The sequence below is a fragment of the Archocentrus centrarchus genome, chromosome 18 (genome assembly GCF_007364275.1).
Source record: "Archocentrus centrarchus isolate MPI-CPG fArcCen1 chromosome 18, fArcCen1, whole genome shotgun sequence".
NCBI classification, from domain to species: domain Eukaryota; kingdom Metazoa; phylum Chordata; class Actinopteri; order Cichliformes; family Cichlidae; genus Archocentrus; species Archocentrus centrarchus.
This window is the reverse complement of record NC_044363.1, coordinates 8639668-8661277: the sequence shown is the minus strand read 5'-3', so window position 1 is coordinate 8661277 and position 21610 is coordinate 8639668. Positions and strand designations below refer to the sequence as shown.

General features: G+C 41.0%; 2 protein-coding genes across 2 annotated transcripts; one reads left to right on the top strand and one right to left on the bottom strand.

Moving 5' to 3' along the window:
- The first annotated feature begins 105 nt into the window (after positions 1–105).
- LOC115796686 (uncharacterized) lies at positions 106–10782 on the top strand. The gene is made up of 11 exons (XM_030753052.1): positions 106–429; positions 3640–3827; positions 4815–4952; positions 6128–6266; positions 8123–8297; positions 8802–8937; positions 9190–9333; positions 9457–9509; positions 9743–9820; positions 10286–10399; positions 10486–10782. The coding sequence occupies exons 1-11, from the start codon at positions 310–312 to the stop codon at positions 10497–10499; spliced, it is 1299 nt and encodes a 432-aa protein (XP_030608912.1). The 5' UTR covers positions 106–309; the 3' UTR covers positions 10500–10782.
- Positions 10783–13745: 2963 nt separating this feature from the next.
- LOC115796694 (Fc receptor-like protein 5) lies at positions 13746–17643 on the bottom strand. The gene is made up of 5 exons (XM_030753067.1): positions 17543–17643; positions 17007–17273; positions 16650–16895; positions 16129–16284; positions 13746–13911 (listed from the first exon to the last, which is right to left on the bottom strand). The coding sequence occupies exons 1-5, from the start codon at positions 17571–17573 to the stop codon at positions 13850–13852; spliced, it is 762 nt and encodes a 253-aa protein (XP_030608927.1). The 5' UTR covers positions 17574–17643; the 3' UTR covers positions 13746–13849.
- Positions 17644–21610: the final 3967 nt, after the last annotated feature.

The following is a 21610-nucleotide window of genomic DNA, read 5'->3' as shown; positions in this document are numbered from 1 at the left end:
CTTTAACTAAACAGGATCATGACAAACATCAGGCTTGTACAGTGACTGATCCTGTTGAACTCTGACTGAGCAGACAGCACTCCCTTTGTCTCTTTTCAGTTTGCAACCATTTCTGTGCCATAATTATGGCTGTAAAGGGAGGAGACAAAAGTAGGAGGAGTACTGGAAAAAAATCCTCCTTTTATCCATTGCAGCTTTATGTATGCTCATCGTTTCATATCAGAGGCTTCGTAACTGGGACAAGGACTCTATTCTAGTTTATTGTGACTTTCTTGCTTGCATAGATTGACACTTCTGCTGATCACCACTATGACTGTAACCATGCTGCTCCTGTTTCTGCTGCTGCTCCTGGGTTCTCAAGCTAATCATTACTATGGGACAGTGATGACTTTCACCCCCAAAGGAAGGACATATAATGGATCTCTCATGGTAGGTGTCCCTATGATAATAATAGTGGGCCTCTTCATTTGCACAACTATAAAATATTTTGAGTAACACCTATATATTTATGGAAATCTTATTTTTTCCTTGCTGTTGCTGTTTGTGTACTTTTTCATTATTCATTTTGAAGACCTCCTCATGATGCTTTCTTAATGTTTGTTAGGTTTTTGTTGCCTTTTCTATTTTCTGTTGTAATCAGCATTTTATCCCTTGTCTTAATCTTGACATCTGCAGTATGTTTAGTTGTGTAGTTGTGACTGGATTACTCAGTATTATTTTAATTAGCCCTGGCAGGGCATGCAGCGACTACCCCTGCATGTTTCAGTCAGGAGCACAAATATTTGGACGATGACTTGTAACTCTGCCACCACACTGCAGTGAATTTAAAATCCATCAAGACATGATTATGGTGCACACTTTGTGCTCCATTGTTATAGGGTCAAAAAAAAACAATATAACATTAAATGTATATGAACAGGCCTGAAATTAATATGAGCTGGGGCCTATCCCAGCTAACACAGGATGAGAGGCAGGGTGCACCCTGTACAGGTCGCCAGCCTGTCGCAGGGCCAACACAGAGAGACAGACAACATTGATACCTATTCACACCAATTTAGAGTGACCAATTAACCCAACCCCAGTAACTGCATGTCTTTAGACTGTGGGAGGACACCGGAGTACCCGGAAGAAGCCCACACAGACATGACAGGAATCAAACCCAGGCCTTCTGGAAGTCATTCTAGCTTTGAGGCAGTAGTGCTATAACCACCAGCCCCACATATAAAAATAAGTCAGCTGTTCTCTCACCTTGTAGATTTAGTGGCCCGGACTTGTCTTTTGTGGTTAGTATGTGAGCAGTATTGCATTAAGGAGAGATACTGGTGTGGTGTGCTCAGCTAATCTATCATTACTGCAGTCTCAAAGCCTTTATTACTCAAAGTCTTTGTCGAGTTATTTATCAAATTTCCTAGTTTCAGTGTCAGCCGTAACTCGAACCGGCTTGGATTCCACAGAGGACGCTGGCCAACTCACTCGATTACACTTTATTTGTTCCAAATGTCTGTGTAGATTCTCAGTTATCCAGGTCATAGTAGTCTCTGGAGCTTGAAAAAGGCGACTGGATTTCTTTTTGTTTCTTGAAGACGTTTCACCTCTCATCCGAAAGGCTTCTTCAGTTCTCAACCAAATGGTGGAGAGACCCAGGTATTTAAACCCCTGTGGGCGTAGTCCCCTGGAGGTGGTTATGACCCTCTATTGATCATGTGCGTGAACACATGTGCCCAGGTGTGAAGGGGGCGTGGGTCATATTTAATCAGTGGTTTCAGTTGAAACCAATTTAGGACTCCGCTCCATTGTTTCCTGTGGCCTATTGAGGTCACTGGAACAAAGGTGTGAATGGGGGTTGAGACGTCTGGGAAGGGAGCTCAGGACAGCACTGTAAGCGGGGGAAAGTTGGTGACGTAATCCACCTCCTCTGTTCAATGATGGTTGTTCACAGTGGACATAGATGGCTTCTTTCACTCCTCTTTCAAACCATCTGTTTTCCCTGTCCAAAATGTGAACATTGGCATCCTCAAAAGAGTGCCCTTTTTCCTTCAGATGCAGATGTACTGCTGAATCTTGTCCTGTCGAGGTGGCTCTTCTATGTTGTGCCATTCGTTTGTGAAGAGGCTGTTTGGTTTCACCAATGTAGAGGTCCGAGCACTCTTCACTGCACTGAACAGCATACACTACATCGCTGATCTTGTGTTTGGCGGGTTTGTCCTTGGGATGAACCAGTTTTTGTCTTAGGATGTGACTTGGTTTGAAGTATACTGAGATGTCATGCTTGGAGAAAATTCTTCTGAGTTTCTCTGACAAGCCTGACACATATGGGATGACAATGTTGTTCCTCTTGTCCTTCCCATTCTCTGTAGTTTGTGTTTGGCCTTCATTCCTGTGCATCTTAGCTGATTTGATGAAGGCCCAGTTGGGGTAACCGCATGTTTTGAGGGCTTTCTCAATGTGTGTGTGTTCCTTATGCTTCCCTTCTGCCTTAGAGGGAACACTTTCCGCACGGTGTTGTAGGGTCCTGATCACCCCAAGTTTGTGTTCCAGAGGGTGGTGGGAGTCAAAGAGGAGACACACAGACCAGTATCTCCTCACCTCAATAGGCCACAGGAAACAATGGAGCGGAGTCCTAAATTGGTTTCAACTGAAACCACTGATTAAATATGACCCACGCCCCCTTCACACCTGGGCACATGTGTTCACGCACATGATCAATAGAGGGTCATAACCACCTCCAGGGGACTACGCCCACAGGGGTTTAAATACCTGGGTCTCTCCACCATTTGGTTGAGAACTGAAGCCTTTCGGATGAGAGGTGAAACGTCTTCAAGAAACAAAAAGAAGTCCAGTCGCCTTTTTCAAGCTCCAGAGATTTGTTCCAAATGTGCATTTCAACATTTAAAGCAAAGTAATGAGGTTGAAAACCTATAGAAGAGAAACACAAATTCACATTAAAGTACCTCTTGATAAACAAAAAGCAATGTCATCATTTTTTAACACATACTTGTAATTAATATTTATACATTTTTTACCAAAGAATGTTCATGATTTTATCCTTACTGTTTTTAAAGATTTCAAACTCAAATCTATCTATTCAAAAGTTTAAACTTCACATTAAAGCAAGCATGTGTGTCAGTTACTTAACTGGCCCAAACAGCTTTCAGCACAGTCAAATCAAGTGGAGCAATTATTCATTCAAAGGAAATTGTATAACTGAAACTAAACATGCCACACTTTAAATCATATTCACCAGAATTCAGCAGTGAAAATCAAACAAATCCACACCTACCAGTGGGGTCTCTGGGTCTCCTAAAACACTGACACACAGCTCTCCCCTCTGCTGCTACATTCTGCCATGATGGCTAAACAAAGAAACCTGCACACCTGATTTAGGAGGGTTAAATCACTTCCTCATCTACCTAGGCCTGAGGCCTGCAAGCTCATACCAGCCGTTCATTCAATTTCAAACCATAAATATAACATAAATATAATATGGATAAGTAGCAGAATTTTTTTTTCTTCTTTTAAATACAACTCAACAGTCTTTATTATTCACTGAGAATTTGAAAGGGACCTAAAAGCACTTTGTTTTATTTTTAACAGTTCCAGATTTTTTTATGAAATGGCCTTATTTTTGCAATATTGCAGGTGGTCTTTCACTACAAGCTGAGCTTTCGCTCATGCACGGATAAAGACACGTGGAATTGTGTCAGCAGTGACTGTGGTACTGAAAGTGTGGAGCTGAACATCGTGGAGGAGGAGGACAAAGAGTGGTGTCAGAGGGAAGGAGTCATGACTCGGGAGGTCTCCAGCAGTATAAGTTTCTTTCAGCTACGGTCAGTAACTGTCAGATGAAAGACAACTTTGACCCTCTGAGGTCATCACCATCGGTGATGACCCCAAACCTAACCCTGATCTTAACTCTAGGCAATCAGAATATGTAACAAAGCTACTTTCAGCTCCTCCCTTTTTCACAAAATGTTGCTGCACCAGGTGGTGTTGCATATTTGATTTTGGCCAATGCCTTTTCAGACACAACTGCAAAGGCATTTGAGGCTTTTCCAAAGTCTTGCCAATCAGGGAACAGAGAAAATAATCATTCTAACATGCATCAAAATTTTAAAAATTTAAGAGTATTGATAGAGTTATCACCAAAGATGGCTTAGACCTCAGAGAATTAACAAACGATACAAAAATTGCCATTTACCTGCTTGCACGTGTCTCCAAAAATGGGTGGAAGTTTGTCAGGGATGAGAAGAGATTCAAAATAGTTGATAATAGATGATAAAGAACATGGTGAATGTATTAGTTTGATTAGTGTTGTGTGATCTGATGCAGTCAGCGTTTCAGTAACAGAAAGGAAAAAGGGTATGATAAAATATCAAAAGGGAGTTTTTCCTTCCCACTGTCGCCGAGCGCTTGTTCATAGGGGGTTGTTTGGATTGTTGGGTTTTCTCTGTAATTATTGTAGGGTCTTTACCTTACAATATAATGAGCCTTGAGGCAACTGTTTTGTTGTAATTTGGAGATCAATAAATAAAATTGAATTGAATAGCGTAGGGTATTGTAGGGCCCCCTATGAGTGAGTGCTTGCCAACAGTGGGAAGCCAGAACCAGGCTCAGGATGGGGGCTGAGCGAGGGAGACAAGACAAAAGACACACTGTAAAAGAGATCCAGAGATTAATAATTGTAACACATACACATAGATAGATTTCTTGCATGCTAATTAGTTTACATGCTAAACCATGTATACTAAACCATGTATATATATATGGCATTTACTATAGAAAATAACCAAATTACCTCCTTTGAAACTTCAAAGGTTAGATGGTGGTGACTGGGTTAAAACCAAAAACAAGGTCGTTAAATGGAAAGCAGTGACTGATGTTGACCTGAGGACTCGGCTCGACACACATCAGCCTAACAAATCACCTCAGACCACCATCCTGCCCGTCCTGCGGTAAGCCTCCTTATTATGTTAAGGCCATCATTACAATATTTGCAACTATCATACAGGAACGTGTCAAACATCATTTCTGTATTGTTTGTGCAAATCCAAATAAAACTGAATACTTGATGTATGGGCCTATTCTACCCAACTGGTTCAAATTGATGTGAATACCATGTAAGTATGTAATTTTATCTGGCTTATTGTTATAGATTATATAACTAGAAAGATATTATGTGGTATACACCCTTGTACAATAGTGCCGTATGTACTTTCTCTTACTTTGGAATTTTTTGTGTCTGTTCTATAATGTGCTTAATAAGACAGATAATAATAAGATAATCACAGAATATTAATCTCTTACAGCATACTTATTTACTTTTGTTATTTAATGAGTATTGTTATTTTTTGCTGGAATATGTATTATATCTTTACTAACCCAGAGGTGACTAAAAGTATTTAGATAAAAGTTTAGGGCAAGGCCTCCAAATTAGGGCAAAATAGTTTGGCAGAAGGCAATAAGATGCCCCCTGAAGGTTATTCTGTTATGAAATGGGGCTGTAATGTTACCCAGATTTTTATATTTATTTAAATATATTGTATTTATTTTACATCTTCATCAGTGGCGGGAGGAATCCCCATAGGTGATGGATCTTGTGACAGATATGAATCAGTTCAGTAGAATGGTCCATCATCGGGTAACAGGCGGGGTACACTCAGGACAGGTTGGCATTCTCTCACAGTGCTAACACAGAGGGACAAACATTCACATTCACGTTCACCCCAGTGGCCAGTTAAACTAACCTGCATGTCTTTGGACTGTGGGAGGAAGCTGGCACATGAAAACGCCACTCAGAAATCGTGTAATTAAAATATGGCTTGCATATTTTTTCTTTTTCATAAAATCAAGACCATACTTAATTTAAAAGGCTCCCATTGAACTTTCAATCAATGTCTCGTAGTGTTACAGCTTTTCTGCTACAAGATTTGCTCCAAACATTTCCAAGATCCATCCTTAACCCTAACCCTGAGGTTAGGTGGATGTTAACAGGGTTGATTTTGGAGTCTTTATATGCTATTTTTAGCTTGGAGGAAGGATGTTACCATTTGCAGTTGTTAAAACCACAAGTCCCAGTTTTTGGGTGAGTATTGCATTTACTGTACTGCATGTGATTTCTCTGTGCCAGAGTTCCTTCAAATTGTCAGAGAAACTTCAGCCTGTTGGCCTTTGACCCTGATGGAGACAAGGTTCAATGCAGATATGGAGACACAGACGCAGATGAGTGCAATCCTTGTGCCCCGCCAACTTTTCTGAGCATCTCACAAGTGAGTTTCAGTCATCGTCACATCTAATTACAAAATGTCCTTTTTCCATCATTAGTGTGTCTGTCCACAAATCACAGGAACCCCTCCTCACACTTAAACATTTAATGAGTCTTCACCAGGGTTATAATAGTTTTGGATTTTACATTATCGTTTAGTTTCAGTTAGTTTTTACTTTTGTTTCTCTATTTCAGTTAGTTTTAATTAGTTTTCAGAGTGGTTTTGCTCGTTTTTATTAGTTTTTATTTTAGGTTTAATGCTTAGTTTTAGTTTAGTTTCGTTAGTTTCAGTATTCAATGTGCAAAAGTGACTTTTGTGTAATAAAAACTCAACAAAAGATACCATAAAGAAATATATTCAACAACCAACGGTTCACAAGACAGAAGCACTACATGCTAAATGTGTAATAATTAGGACACACATGAACATCAACAGGGAGAAACAAAGAAAAACATGAACTCCCAAACTCAATAAATTCTACAATAAACTCCCAATAAACTCCAGTGTCAGTGCAGTAGATTAACAACAGCTACATGTGGTGTTTGACAAAAACAAACTATTTGAAGGAGTCAAAGCTCAAATCCAGCTGCATCCTGATGTTCTCACCACCTGTTGCTGCTTCTATTTTGGAGCTAGCTTGGTTAGATGCTCGCTGATTAGACTTCTGCAGGGTCTTTGCAGCCTCTGTACACAACCTGCAGAAGTCTCCGACCTCATGTCCGCATTTATGCTTGTGTAGCTGTGTGTGTTGTGTGTGTTAATTACCTTGTGGTTGTGTGCTGCGGTGCCAGCTGGGACTGCCCACTTCCTTCATTTCCTCACGTCCATTCCGACAGCAGTCTCCCTCCAGGAATTTGCTGACATTTGTGAGGCCTTATACTGATGCTCTGATTATTATTCCTGATTGTTATTCTCTCGCTGATAAAGTAGACGGAAACGCACAAGAACTGAACAGGTTCATCACAGCGTTGCGGCAGCCGCTTTCTCGTGCACACGCACGCACACAGCTGCCCGACGGCGCTCCCAGCTTAAACTCGGAGAGCGGAAAAATGATCAATCTACAATAATTTCAGTTAGTTTTAGTTAGTTTTTTAAACTCACAATACAGTTTTAGTTAGTTATCATTTTTTCCTTTTAATTGTAGTTTTTATTTATTTCAGTTAACGACAATGTTTTTTCAATTTCAGTTTTCGTTATTTCGTTCGTTTTCATTAACTATAATACATTTCTGCTCAAGGTCAATGTCGTGACACATCTACAGGCACATCCCATTCTCACAGCATAATCTCGGTGCATGGTACTTACAATTTCAATAACTTCTCACTCCTGATGTGGTGAACAAGATTCGGTTCAAGCTGTTTAGCAGAGATGTTAGAAAATGCAAGAGTCTCAAAGCTGATGGATTTTGCAAACACAAAATGAAACCTGTGCAGAAAGTTGAAGTCACTTTAAATTTTCAGTATAAAACAATTTGCATTTCTGCCACAGTTAACAAACTTTGAAGTGACGTCAACTTTCTGCACATACACTTTTTACTATGTGCTCTTACTGGTAATAATCATGGAGCGAGTGGTGCCACATTAGGAAGGCAAGGTTGAGGCCTTCCTGTCATCACTTTGCTATGACATGCTGATGTGCTTATATATTTTCATGCTTTTTATTACAATAAACTATGCGATGGGTCATGAGCTGAATTAGCTTCTGTCACTGACATTCTGATTTATAGTGTTTTTCCCATAACGTGATCTGTGAGAGGTCACGGGAAATGGGGTCAAAACTCCTGTTGGAACATCCTGAGGAAACAGTTCATAGTCGGCATACAACTGACTTTCTTTTCTCCCTTTTGCCTCCTCCTGCAGGCTTGCACATTGGCATTTAATTCTGTCATCAGGCTTGATGAAGGCTCATACGCAGTACAGCTGGAGATGGAGGACTTCCCCAAACAGACCATCATCGTCCATCAGTCTGATGAGCAAACAAGCATCACTCCCAGAGATCCTCTCAGCAAAATACCAATCAGATTTACTCTAATGGGTAATTTTCTTCTTTTTATTTAACCATTTAATATTTCAGCTATTTGTTGAAGGGAAATTCAGCAGAGGGATGTTATAACTCAGTAAGACATGATGAATTCACTCAGATGTACTGCTTCTTCTTTTGGCTTCACCCTTTCACCACAGCAGGTCATCTGCCTCCATCTCATCCTGTCTCTAGCATCCTCCTCTGTCACACCAACCCCTCTGCATGTCCTCCTTCACTACATGCATCCTCTCTGTGGTCTTCCTCTTTTCCTCCTGCCTAGCATCTCCATACAGCCACCATCCCTCCTCTGCACATTTCTTTGTCTCCTGGTCTGGAGTTTTTGCTATTATGCTGCAACAAGTTTGATAGGGATGATAATGCTGCTCACTGAGATCTTATGTAACAAAACACTGTCTAACCATATTTTGCTGGCTAGCATTATCACTGGCAAAGTCATATCTGAGTTAAATTGCATGCCACATTGCTTTACTAGCTAGCTTTTCTGCGTTGTTCCAGTGGACCTCCCTGTGCCGTCCTGCTCAGAAGGAGTCTACCTGCCCAAGTTTCTGCCTCCAACCCCGGCCAACGGGGCTCGCCTGTATACTAATGACACTGTAAACATTACCGTAATGGCAGAGGCAACCAACGCCAGGTGAGTAAATTCAGAATGGATATGAGGACCCTGTGCACCTTACAAAGTAATACACTTTTTCTATCTCTTTTATAGCGTATGAAGTGATTATTCTACCGTATGTTTTCACTTTAATTGCAGGATCTTTATCTGTTAGCTGAAATATGTGACTAGTTGTAGTTCACCTACAATGGCAGCCTGGAATAAATCCTGATGTTGGAACAGACTCTGGTTTCCTTCCACACGCTACGTCTGTCTTTGTGTGTTTTCAAGGATTTTGAAGCTCATGTTCAGCGGACCGCATGATGTGGTGAAACATGCTGTTTCACATGGAGAATTCATCCTGTCCTGGACACCATCTGAGAACGAAGACGGAGAAGATCGCCCCATCTGCTTTGTAGTCCAGGCAGAGGAAAAGTCAGTTTGTATGCATGATACACAAGGACCAGACTGTGCAAACACTTTGACAGATGCATTTTTATGGATATATTTTGCACTGTTTCATGTTCTAATCAGCATGATTGGGATTTCTTCTCTCAGCACAGCCAAATATCACTCTGAGCTGCGGTGCGTGATTGTGAGCTTTCGCACAGGTGAGCGCGCTGACCTTATTGCATTCCATATTAGTGGAATATTAGTAGTTGGGTGAAACAATTTATTGATACAAACCATACACTAAGTATCAGTGGAAAAGATGTTTTTGTGTTATCATTCATATTCTCTGAAAAAAAGGCCAAGAAAGTAAAAATTCTGCCGGGGTATGTAAACTTTTGAGCACAACTGTATGTGAAATGTTTTCTTACGTTTCTGACTATTGTGCTTTCAGAACCAATCATCACAACACCTGCGCCAACAACTGTCCTGCCTTCAACTACCCCAGAAAGCACGAGCACGCTTCCCTTCAGTACGTGAAATGTAGAAGAGCTCATGTGGAGCATCAAGAGTATGAATATTGTCTGAAAGGCCTGCATCATGAAGACAGAGGACTTTGTTAAGGTTACCTGGTTATTATAACCAGTTATTACAACCTGTGGTTGTCACTTAATGAATGGGCTTCTTGTGTGTTTGCTTTCTTATTTGAAACAACGTGCTTTTATTCAATTTGTCACGCTGAGCCTCTGATTTTAGAACTGGTGTCACTTCAGCCAAACCAAACTCAGCAGAATGTCCGCATCTGAATATGTCACCACGCCTGTGTGTTTTTATTTAACAGTAACTGAAACAGAACCACTGAGCAATGAGCCTGTGGTGCTGGATGAGGCCAAAGGATCGAGTAAATAAGAATATGTTTGATTGATTGAAAACATGCAGCTGAGGTGTAGATGTTACTGATTGATTCCTACAGCTTACTCTCCTTACATGCATACAGGTGAGGACAGCAGTCGCGTCGCCAAAATCGCTGGTGGTGTGTGTGGTGCTGCGGGTGTTGCAACGATCAGCGGCATTGCAATCTGGGTTTGGAAGGGAAGTCCTCACATCTTCTGTGAGTCACAAAGCTCTCCTGTTTTTCCTGTAGTTTTACTGCTGGTTTTGTTTTACTGGTATTAAAATTTTTCTTCATTTTTACAGACAAAGTAGTTTAATGGATGAAGACAGGGATCGAGGAAAAGCAGACCCAGCTGTGACATGTAGAGAAATTGTGGAAATGATAGCACAGAGGCTAATACAGATCATTTGTTTTCTATGTAAATAAGTCAAATTTGTATAAATGTATATGTTATGTAATATAGCTCATAACTTCTGCTGACAAAGAATCAGAGCCTTTCAAAATCAAGCCTCGGAGCACATATTTAAGAGTTTGGCTCCATCTGGTGGCAGAATGACAGCAATGTACAACTTTGTAAATAAAAGCGTCACATACTTTCAGATGTGCCTGATTGTGTTTCATCATATAGCGGCTTGCAGACTCAAATGCAAGCATTTAAATGAAAAAAAAATTAAAGATTTGAAGCCTCAAACTCTCAGCAAAGAAAACAAGAGACAGTTATGGAGTGAAGTGCTGTGTGAATATTGAATAAAACTTTATTGTCCCACATGGGAAATTTGTCTTGCATGAACAGAGTTACACAGCTGCAATTTGCATAATTAAAACAACAGAGAGAGAAGATACAAGGTAATAATAAAAGTTCATTTCTAAACAGAACACACACACACACGCGTGTGTGTGTGCATGTGTGTGTTTTGTTTTTAAACTAGTTTTTGAAAGCTCTAAAACATTTTTGTTTTCTTGTTTTATGACAGGAGGTCACATGAATGTGTTGAGATATTTAAAGAATGAGCATGCAGTCATGTGCTGATGAGGATTTCTTGCATTAAGATGAAACAGCAGGTGGCGCTAATTCTCTTGTTCTTGTATTTCTTTGACGTCTGAGGCTCAGCGGTGGTGCTGGAGTGGGCCTAATGTTTGACCTTAACCTTTTCTTTGTGAAGGAAACGCAGGTTCCTGATTTGTTGTGAGCCTAAGAACTAATTGTGTATCACACAGCAGAGTTGGGAACACTGTTGTACGAAGTGTCATATTAGCGTTCATACTACAAACAAACATGTGGCCAGACTTTTCCACGGGAAGTGGTTTCACTCAACAGATTGTGTTGGTAATTGTTTACATTCATATTTAGTTCAAGGCACATTTCAAAATCTCAAAAAAAAAAAAAAAATCTGTTTCCTTTTTGTTTTTGTCTGTGTCTCATGAATCATCACCTTCCTCTCTGTGATCACTGGAGGCCCACTTCCCTCTGTATGTGCAAAATGTTGACAAATATTTAAATAAATTGTGACATGAACAAATCATTTACACAACAGTGCACTGCATCATAGTGACATCAGCATGTCAGAAACCTCTGTGGATCCAGCCTTTGAAGAAGCTTTCACTGTATTTCAGTCACAGAGTTTTATCCAGAGACCAAAAAACAGGAGTTTCCAGCCACACACTAAAATACAAAACATCGATCACTTATTTTACTGTAATCAGAACACACAATCATACATGTTTCCAGAGTGTTTTTAAGTATCCTGCATCATTTTATAACGCCTGTCATTTTAAAATGGACGTTTTCAGTATAGCCGCTGAGCTGTTTGTGTTGTGGGTTTTTAAAGTGGTACAGTGTCCTCTCTTCTCAGAAATGACACTGACCTAGATTAAATGCTGAAATTTTAACCACAGCTGACCCACACGGGTGGAATCACTCGAGTCAGTAAAAATCCCTGACTTTTCCTGTTTGAAATTAAAAAAAGGCTTTTTCAGTTTTGAGCCGATGCTGTTCAGAGATAAACAAAAAACAAGAGACAGATGGACAAAAACAGATGAAAACAAAACCACAAACACCTCGCCAAGCTTGTGCCGTGGCCCCTCCACATCCTTTTCACACTAAACACAACAATTACATATTTCATATCCGCTGCAATCTACAGTATGACATGTGCTTAGGAGATGCTCTTGCTCTTATGAAGACAGAGAAAAATAGTTGTCAGATGCAAGGGTCAGAGGTCAGAGCATCTGGACGGGGTATGTGATGCTTTCTAATTCTCAACAACCCAGATTTTCCTCTCTTCACAGTTCTCTGCTCTGTACTCCCACTCTCAGCTCTCACACTGCAACAGGAAGGAAATGCAGAAAGTGAACAGCTCTCAGTCTGTGAAAGCGCACTGACATGTTCTTTATTCACCTCTAATTTCCCTGTGATCTTATGAAAATTCACTGGTCATGTTTGATATGCAGTCAGAGTAACTGGTGGTAAAAACCTACATTTATGAGAATGAAACTTCCAGTCCAGATGTGCAATATGTATTCAAGAATATTTTTATTCCCACTGTAAAATGAAGAATTCAATTAAAAGAATAAAAAAAGTGTAAAATCTATACAAAGATGTAATCCTAAAATAATACTGACAAAGACCTAATAAAGCAAAGTATCATCAATATTAGTCCAAAATCTGCTCCGGGTTAATAACATCAATAACATGCACAGTCAGTACAGGACTGCAAACCACGACGAGCTCTCCTCTAGACACACACACAAACACACAAACAGACACACACACAGTTCAGGGTCTATTTAAGCCATATGTTAAATAGGCAAATTTAAAGAGTTCCAAACACACAAATATTCCATTAAAACAGATGGATGTTAACCAAATGCAAACTCTACCTATCCCTAAGTCTAACTCTTGAGTAGTCCACAGTGACATGATGCCCAGCACAACAACAACAAAAGGCCAGCTTCCCTCACAGTACTGCCTGAGAAAAAAAATGAGCCAGCACAGACTAACAAAAAAAAAAAAAGTGGAAAATCAACTTTTCCTTCCAACTAATTATCTTCTTCATAATCACAAGGTCATCGGGGACCTGTCTAGGGCTAGGTTTGGGGTTGTAGTAGTTATTCACAATTGTGTTACCATGCGGCTAAAACAAATGCAACCCCCACCCTTGACCGGGTGACAGGTTAGGCACTTGTAAAATCATTAAGTGGTTCATTGGTAAGCTGGTGGACGTAAAGAAAAATGGAGCAGCAGACACACACAGTGGTGTCGGGACAGGAAAAAAGCCAAGGTCAACTGGTACACTGAACATGAACCTGCAGTCAAACACTGGCCAGCTATTCAGATAGTAACTGGTGTTTTTCTGATAAGGAAAGTAAACGTGCTGATAGGCATGCACAAATGGGTTGAGCTGTCCCATTGAAATACATGAGATAACAGAATACAACAATACAACACACTGGAATTCAGTCCAGAAGACTTTGCTGTCAGCAGTGTCAGTGTTTCAAACAGGCCACTTCAGCAGGCCGCACCTCTTTTTTTGTGTGGGGGAGGGAGGGGGGGGGGGGGTGTTTGAATGAAACTACATTCCCTTTTGGCCTTTGGCAGACGAATGCTGACAGATTTCCTCTGAAGCCTCGGGGGCAGCCTGCGGTACACTTTGATCATGTGTTTGGTTAAACAATCATTTCCATGATGACACGATCCGTGCTGGTTCTCTTTGCAGCAATCTGAGCTGCTGTGAAGGGAAAAAAAAAAAAACAATGACAACATGAGCTTTTATATCTTTCTGTCTTAATAATCATCAGCAAACATCAGTTTGAAGTTAGAATCAGATTAAGATTGCATGCTTTCTTCTAGAAGCAACTTGTTTATCAGAAACCACCTGTGAGACCACACTGCAATGTTGGGATTTACCTGCAAACGCAACAACGTCAGCAGCTGTGATCACAGTTCACCACTCTGTCACAACGCCTGCAGAACACACCGTTTTCTGCCAATAATATATTTAGCATGTGTCACATTTTTTAAAAAATGGACCTCGCCACTGTGACATCACCCACTGATTTGAAATTTCGAGTTGAGGGTTTTGTTGCTGCTATCTTGGTGGCAGATGTGAATCCAGATGTGATAAGCAAGGGGTGAATCTCACTGTGAAACCAGCTTGTGACTGACCAATCACCAATCAGCATATTCTGAATAATCTTTTCATTTTACTCTAAAAATGTCACAAACTGGGCTTAATGCTTTATTTGGTATGACCTGACAGGACTGACCGAGTCCACAAATGTCACCTGTTGGTGGCCATTAAAAAGGTTTCATGTTGGCTTAACTTTCCACACCTGGGCACTACATCCATCGTTTATACTGTTTATACTGTCTATGGTCATCCAGTGTCTTAATCCCTATGAAAACACACTTTGCTTGAATTCACTCCTGTTGTTTAGAGGCCTAGCTAGCCATGCTGCATGGTTTTATACCCATAATCGCTATAATATCTGAACAGTGATAAGAATTACAGCCTAGCCAAAAAGACGGAGTCAGTATGATGAGATGTATCCATATGTATAATAAGAGCAGCAGTGGCAAAGAGAAAAAAACTAATAATGACTAATAATGAGGTGGAACTGAAAGTAACAAACCAGTACGGGAGCATTATCCATGATGGTGAGAAAGCACCTAGATACAAAAAGATAACATTACTAACCAGTGTCTTTGGTTATTTGATGTAAATGTTAAAACCCAACTGTGAAACAACAACTCCCCTTTATGAGTCCCAAAATGGTAGAAGGGGACTACCTCTCATTTTGAGTATTAGTCAAATTCAAATTAGTGGCTAAATTGTATGTACACTGGTGTGAAAAAGTATTTGTAATTTTAATTTTTATTGTTTGCATATTTGTCACACGTTCTAAATCATCAAACTAATTTGAATATTAGACGATAACCCGTGTAAATGGAAATCGGTGGACTGGCTGGTGTGTTTGGTGTGTTTGTGTGTGTTTGAGCTTCAGTGCACAAACTGACGGCTGGACTCTCCTTCAGGATTTTCTGGTAGAGGGCAGAATTCATGGTTCCCACAGTTACAGCAGGTCGTTCGGGTCCTGAAACAGCTGTTCCTTTTGCTCAGCAGAAGATTTTTCCTTGGACCTTTCCCATAGATGCCATTTTTGCCCATTCTCTTTCTTATTGTTGAATTATGAATACTGACATTAACCGAGGCGAGTGAGGGCTGCAGTTCTTCAGATGTCATCCTGGGTTCTTTTGTGAGTCGTCGACGCGCTCTTGGAGTCATTTTGGTAATGCGGCCACTCCTGGGAAGGTTCAACACTGTTCCAAACGTTCTCCATTCATGGATAACAGCTCTCACTGTGGTTCACTGGACTGGATATCAATGACTTTGTCTCTCAGCTGTTCCTTTAGATTGCAGCATGATGTATTTTGCCATCTTTTAGCCTGCTTTACTTTGTCAGACAGCTTCTATTTAAGTGATGTCTTGATTCGACAGGTCCAGCAGGGATCAGGCCTGGGTGCAGCTGGTAAAATTGAACTTAATTTTTTTTTTTTTTTAATGTGGTTATTTATATTTAATTAATGATTTAAGAAGAGGGGGCAGTTACTTTTTCACAGAGTGCTGGGAAGGTTTGGAAAAAAATTGTGATTGTGAAAATTGTGATGGACAAATATGCAAAATCATAATAAAATCAATCAGAAAGGGGGAAAATACCTTTTCAAAGCAATGTAAAACATAAAAAAAGGCAATAAAATCATCAAATATGGACGACACAGCTATTGATTAATAAAGCTCGCCATTGATAATATAAAAATTGCCTGAGAGCACAGGTTTATTGCCCAGTGTGATAAGACACACACACACACACACGCACACACACACACACACACACACACACACACACACACACACACACACACACAGTTGCAAGGTTTACTGTACCTCTCCTCCTGTCTCTGTATATGAGTGCCAGCAGAACAGTGGAACACAGGTAAGGCACTCCCACCACCACATGACATACTAGTCTTAATACGGGAACAGAGCAGGGAGCCGCAGGTTCAGCTGCAGAGGTGCACGGAGTGGAAGAAAGAGGAGAATCTGTACAGAGATGAATGTGGAAATCATTTGTCTCAGTGCCTCAGAATAAAAAAATTCTTTTAATTGTGACTTTTTTTCCCCTTCATCTTTTGCAGCTGATGGAAAACCATAAATGTAAACACTTATTAAAGCTAACCATGCTAATCATAGAAACAAACACATTTTCTACCTCAAGACCAAGCGTGAAATTTTGAGTTTTTTCATGAACCAGATATAACTAGAAATGTTTGTAGTTACTTTTTTCTTTCAAGGTTTTCTTTTTAATTTGAGCTTATGAATATGATCATAAGCACGGGGCCTCAAATGTTACATATTTCATGGGATTTTTCTCAGTCACAGATGCAGCTACGAAGTGTTTGTCTCACCTTCTACAGCCAACCAGCTGCCCAGTGATTCTTCACCTCCTGAGATGCTGCATTTGTAGAGCCCTTCATCAGATTTAGAAACACTTGTAATGGTCATTTCTCCCATGGAGTTGCTTCTGATGCAGTGTCCATCTTTATAGAAATCAAAAAAATGGTTGGAGGACTCTGTTTCGGGCTTACAGTACAGAGTCACTGTGGCTCCCGCGGGCACGGGGAGGGTAGGACTCTCCAGAATCACAGGACGATCTTTAAAAAAAAGGCAGAAATTCAAGATGTCTCATTTAGCAAAGGCTTTTTTTCCCTTTATTTCTGAAAGATTAACTTTTGCATAGCAGAACTCGCTCATGTTTGCCATACCAGTGATGGTAATGTTGACTGAGTTGCCCTGCTCTCCACTGATGGACTCACACCAGTACACCCCGCTGTCTGTTGGGTAGGTCTGCCGAATGATGCAGTTCGAACCTGAGGAGACAAAGCCCCAGCCGGAGGAGCAGGGTCTGGTCCCACCCTTCGACGTTTCCCTTTTCACCTTCCAGCCGGTGGAGTTCAACTCTTCGCCACAGCTCAGAGAGATGTTGTCATACCTGAAGAATTGAGACCTGTCAGGGCTGACCCGCAGACAGGCTGCATGGCAGGAAGGGAGGGAAAAAGCAAATTATAGCAATAAAACATAAATAATGGGAACGAAAGGCAGAATAAAAGCAGCTTTAAGTAATGATGTGACCAATAATGAAGTATTTTAAGAAAAAAAACAAGGAAAATAGTTCACAGGGGAACAATTAACCAACAAAGCGTTAAATGAATGATTTTTTTTTTCATTTCAAAAGACCTTACAGCAGCTTAGAGAGATTTTTTTTTTCAGAAAATAAGGAAATGTTAGATTTTGTACTCACTCAGCATCAGGCAGAATGGTGTTAGCTGCATCCTGTGTCACCACCAACTAACAGAAACACACACTGATCGCACACTTCCTGAGAATTTAAGTAGGCGGGCTTGTTTTGCGTGATGGTTAGCAGGTGGGGGGAAAACACATTCAAATGTGTTAGCTCATCTAAAAATACTAAAGCACAATATTTGATTAGATCAATGCAATTTTCCAGCTTCCTAAAGGCAAGCTATAAAACAACCCAAGATATTTGTCATGCAACTAATGCGAGCATGTATTCACATTATTATCATGCTTTGGAAACATAACTGTAAATACAGACTCACACACTGGGACACTCAGCTGATGTGGGTTCTGTTTATCATCCGCTTCCACTGCTCATACACGGGTTGCCGGCCAGCTTGGCTCGCTCCTGCCTCCGCTGCCTACTCCGGCCTCCCTCTGCCTCCTCACAGCACGCTACTGCACATACATGGAGGTGACATTAATTAAAACACGTCGGCCGGCTGTACCACCCAGCCTCCCCTGACGCCACCCCCTGAACCCGCCTCTCCTCTGCAGCTGAGCCACAAACCACACCCCGCCACCGCAATAACAAATGTAGGTACAAAACAAAAAAATCTGATTTTCATTGGCTAATTTGGATGTTATGAGCCAATGAGTGGCACTTACCAGTTATCAGTCTTATACATAATATGAGCTGTCATCATGCATTATAATCAGTCATGAGACAGCAACAGACTATAAAGACACCTTTTAATCATGTGCCTGGCAAATCTGTAGCTCTTTATATTCTAAAAGACTGCATAAGACTCGTGAAAACAAAGGACAATTTGCAATATAATGAAGTCTAAAAGACAAGTCTCAAACTTGTGTTTCACAATTGAGAGTGGATTAAGCCCCTCAGCCCCAACCGGTCTTGGCAGATGACTGCCCCTCCCTGAGCCTGGATCTGCTGGAGGTTTCTTCCTGTTAAAGGGGAGTTTTTCCTTCCCACTCTCACTAATTTGCAGCACAAGAAAGGAGAGCCTGTTCTCCCACGTTTGTGCGCTTCAGCTTCCGTGTCCAGACGAGGACCCGCCCACACTCATACGTAAAGGAGCAGCTCACAAACGTGGTGGGAACGCGGGCCCGTTCTTAAGCGTTTCGCCGGTTCATTGGGATCGGCACGGGAACTTGCTCCGGCTCCGGAACCTCGGCGGTGGGAAAGTAGCATAAGTGCTTGCTCATAGGGGGTCATTTTGACTGTTGGGTTTCCTCTGTAATTATTGTAGGGTTTTAAAGGGGACTTTTTGTTGTGATTTGGCACTATATAAATAAAACTGAATTTACTTAATTCAGCAAAACATGTCATTAAAAGGTTTTTAAACCAGTCAATTCAACAACAACTGTGTCTTCAAGTTATTTAGCCTTGCAGATCTGTTTGATTTTACTTCTGAACATCCACCAGGTTGCCAGCGACATGTTCAGGGCAACAGCATACCCAAATGGAAAGAAACCAAAATGCTCTGAAAGTTACCATCTTCAAGCTTGTTAATCATGTGGCTGCGATGCAGTCATTGGTGACCTGCCTTTCATGTACTGTGCTGTGGTTTGATGACTTCCTGGTTAGTAGCTTTTTGTTTTTTTTGCTGCTGTGTGGATACAAAAAAAGGCTGTTTGTAATGCTGACATGAGTTAAACAATAATTTTTGTTAAGAAGGGAAAATAAAAGCGACACATGACTGAAACTTTCACTGTAAAAAAGGCTTTCATTTTACCAACAGCAGGGACAAAATTTTCCTACCAAACAAGTGAATCGAAAGTTGATCAGAGCGCTTACAGTCATGCGATAAAAGAATTTTAACAATACTCTGCGCACTCCTGTGAAAAACTAGTTTACAGCTTTATTGCTTCCATAGGCATTGAGTGGGTAAATAACAGCCAGGTGCTCATAGTGTGAGCACATCTGAAAAACAGAGGTTTGCTGATCTGAAGCATTCTGGTGCGTGTTAACACAATGCCACAGACTGTGCAATGCTCAGAGAAACTGCAAAAAAAAGCCCAGGAGCCACATCTGAGGCTCACCACGCCACTTGGTGGTGGCGGGTAATGATTTGGGCTTGTTTTGAAGCCACAGGAGCTGTGCACCTTGCAGTCTCTGAGTGGACCACAAAGTCCTCTGTATACCAAAGTATCAGAGTCAAATGGGAGGCCATTACATGTCCATGAAACTAGGTCATGGAACACGTCTAGCACAGCAAAAAATTAGAGCAGACTGTCTTCAAAGGAAAAGAATCAAAGTGTTGCAAAGGCCCAGCCAACGTCCTGACCTCAACCTGGTTAAATCATTGGTGGAACCTTAAGAGAGCAGCTCCCACAAACCTCAATAAACTGAGGCAACTCTGTAAAGATGGGTAGGCCAAAATTACTCAACAACAGTGAGTGAGACTGATAAAATCATACAGATAATGTGTACTCACTTAAAGCAGCAAGCTGCTGCTGCTGAAGATGATTTCACAAGCTACTGTAACAGGAGCTGTGCTGAGTTTTTCACAGGACTGCTGAATGTTGTCAAATACGTTCTTTTTCATGACCTGAAGGTAATGTGAGCTGGGGCCTATCCCAGCTAACACAGGGCGAGAGGCAGGGTACACCCTGCACAGGTTGCCAGCCTGTTGCAGGGCCAACACAGAGAGACAGACAACCATCCACATTCACACCTATGGGCAATTTAGAGTGACCCATAAACCTAACCCCAGTAACTGCATGTCTTTGGACTGTGGGAGGAAACCCAAACAGAGATGGGGAGAACATGCAAGCTCCACACAGACAGGCCTGGGCCAAGGCGGATTCAAACCCACACCTTCTAGATGGCATTCTAGTTGTGAGGCAGCAGTACTAACTACCACTCCACCGTGCTGCCTCAGAGGTCTTCTTTTCTCATAAAGCAGATGTTGACACTAAAAGCAAGGCTGTTGCTACTACCTCTTTAAATTTGAAACAAGCTGTCTTTAAGTATAAGGCTGTTAGTAATTAATCACGTCTCACATATTGTCACATCATACACTGGTCAACATTGATTTTGGTACCTAGAAAAAAATACCTGATGTAAGGCATTTCAGGCTGGTTCCAAATCTATAATCAGAATCACGATTGATTTTGGTATCTGTGTCTCTTTTTCACCTGTTGGGTGTTCATGGCGTACTTTTCTAATAAAATCTTTGATGTCGAGTTTGGTGATTGGCATTTATTGGCATAGTTACGTAACTCAAGATCCTGACGTGCTAGAGAAATTCTGTTTGCAAATTTGGAACCAGCGTCCCCAAATTAGTAAAAATCAGTTGTTTTTCCTCAGGTGGCAGAAAAAACGTTTTTTTTTTGTTGACCAGTGAGATCAGTGAAGCACTTTGAGGTCTGTGGTCTCCATCATACTGCCAGTGGTTGGTTCTTCTTTGAAAGCTGCTCATCTGCCATCTTGTGGCACCGGCAGGTCACTACAAAACATTTCGTTTTCCAAGGCACTCTGCTGCTCAGTAGTTGGTGTATTTCTTGGCATGCTTTCACTTTTCAGCTCTGCCTTCTCTTTTAACTGAACACAGTTACATATGAACACAGCTAATCTCAGTGCGACTGAAGTGAGCCCTCCAACAGCAGAGGCAGTGGTTTTAACGTCAGGGCTCATGCAGACAGCTGGAAAATCAAATATAGTGTTGACATATGATCGCATCATTTTATAAATATGATCTGTGTCTGCACCATACACCCTTTCTCACCTTCTGTTTTTTATCTGTTTAGGAGAACACAGATGTACATTAAAACTGGAAAACAATTTCATGAATGAATAAATCAATTTTTATATTATTTTACACAAGCCCAGATGTGTAATGTGTTGTGGTAATATACCCTGGACAGGATAAGCAGAAGAGGATGGATGGATGGATGGATGGATGGATGGATGGATGCATGGATGGATGGATGGATGGTACAAAAAAAAAAAAAAAAAAAAACCTGCATGTTTTTAGCTCACTTTTGCCGTCATTGTGTCAAACCTGTTTGTGTATAATTTTACTTATGAAACATAACTGAACATCAT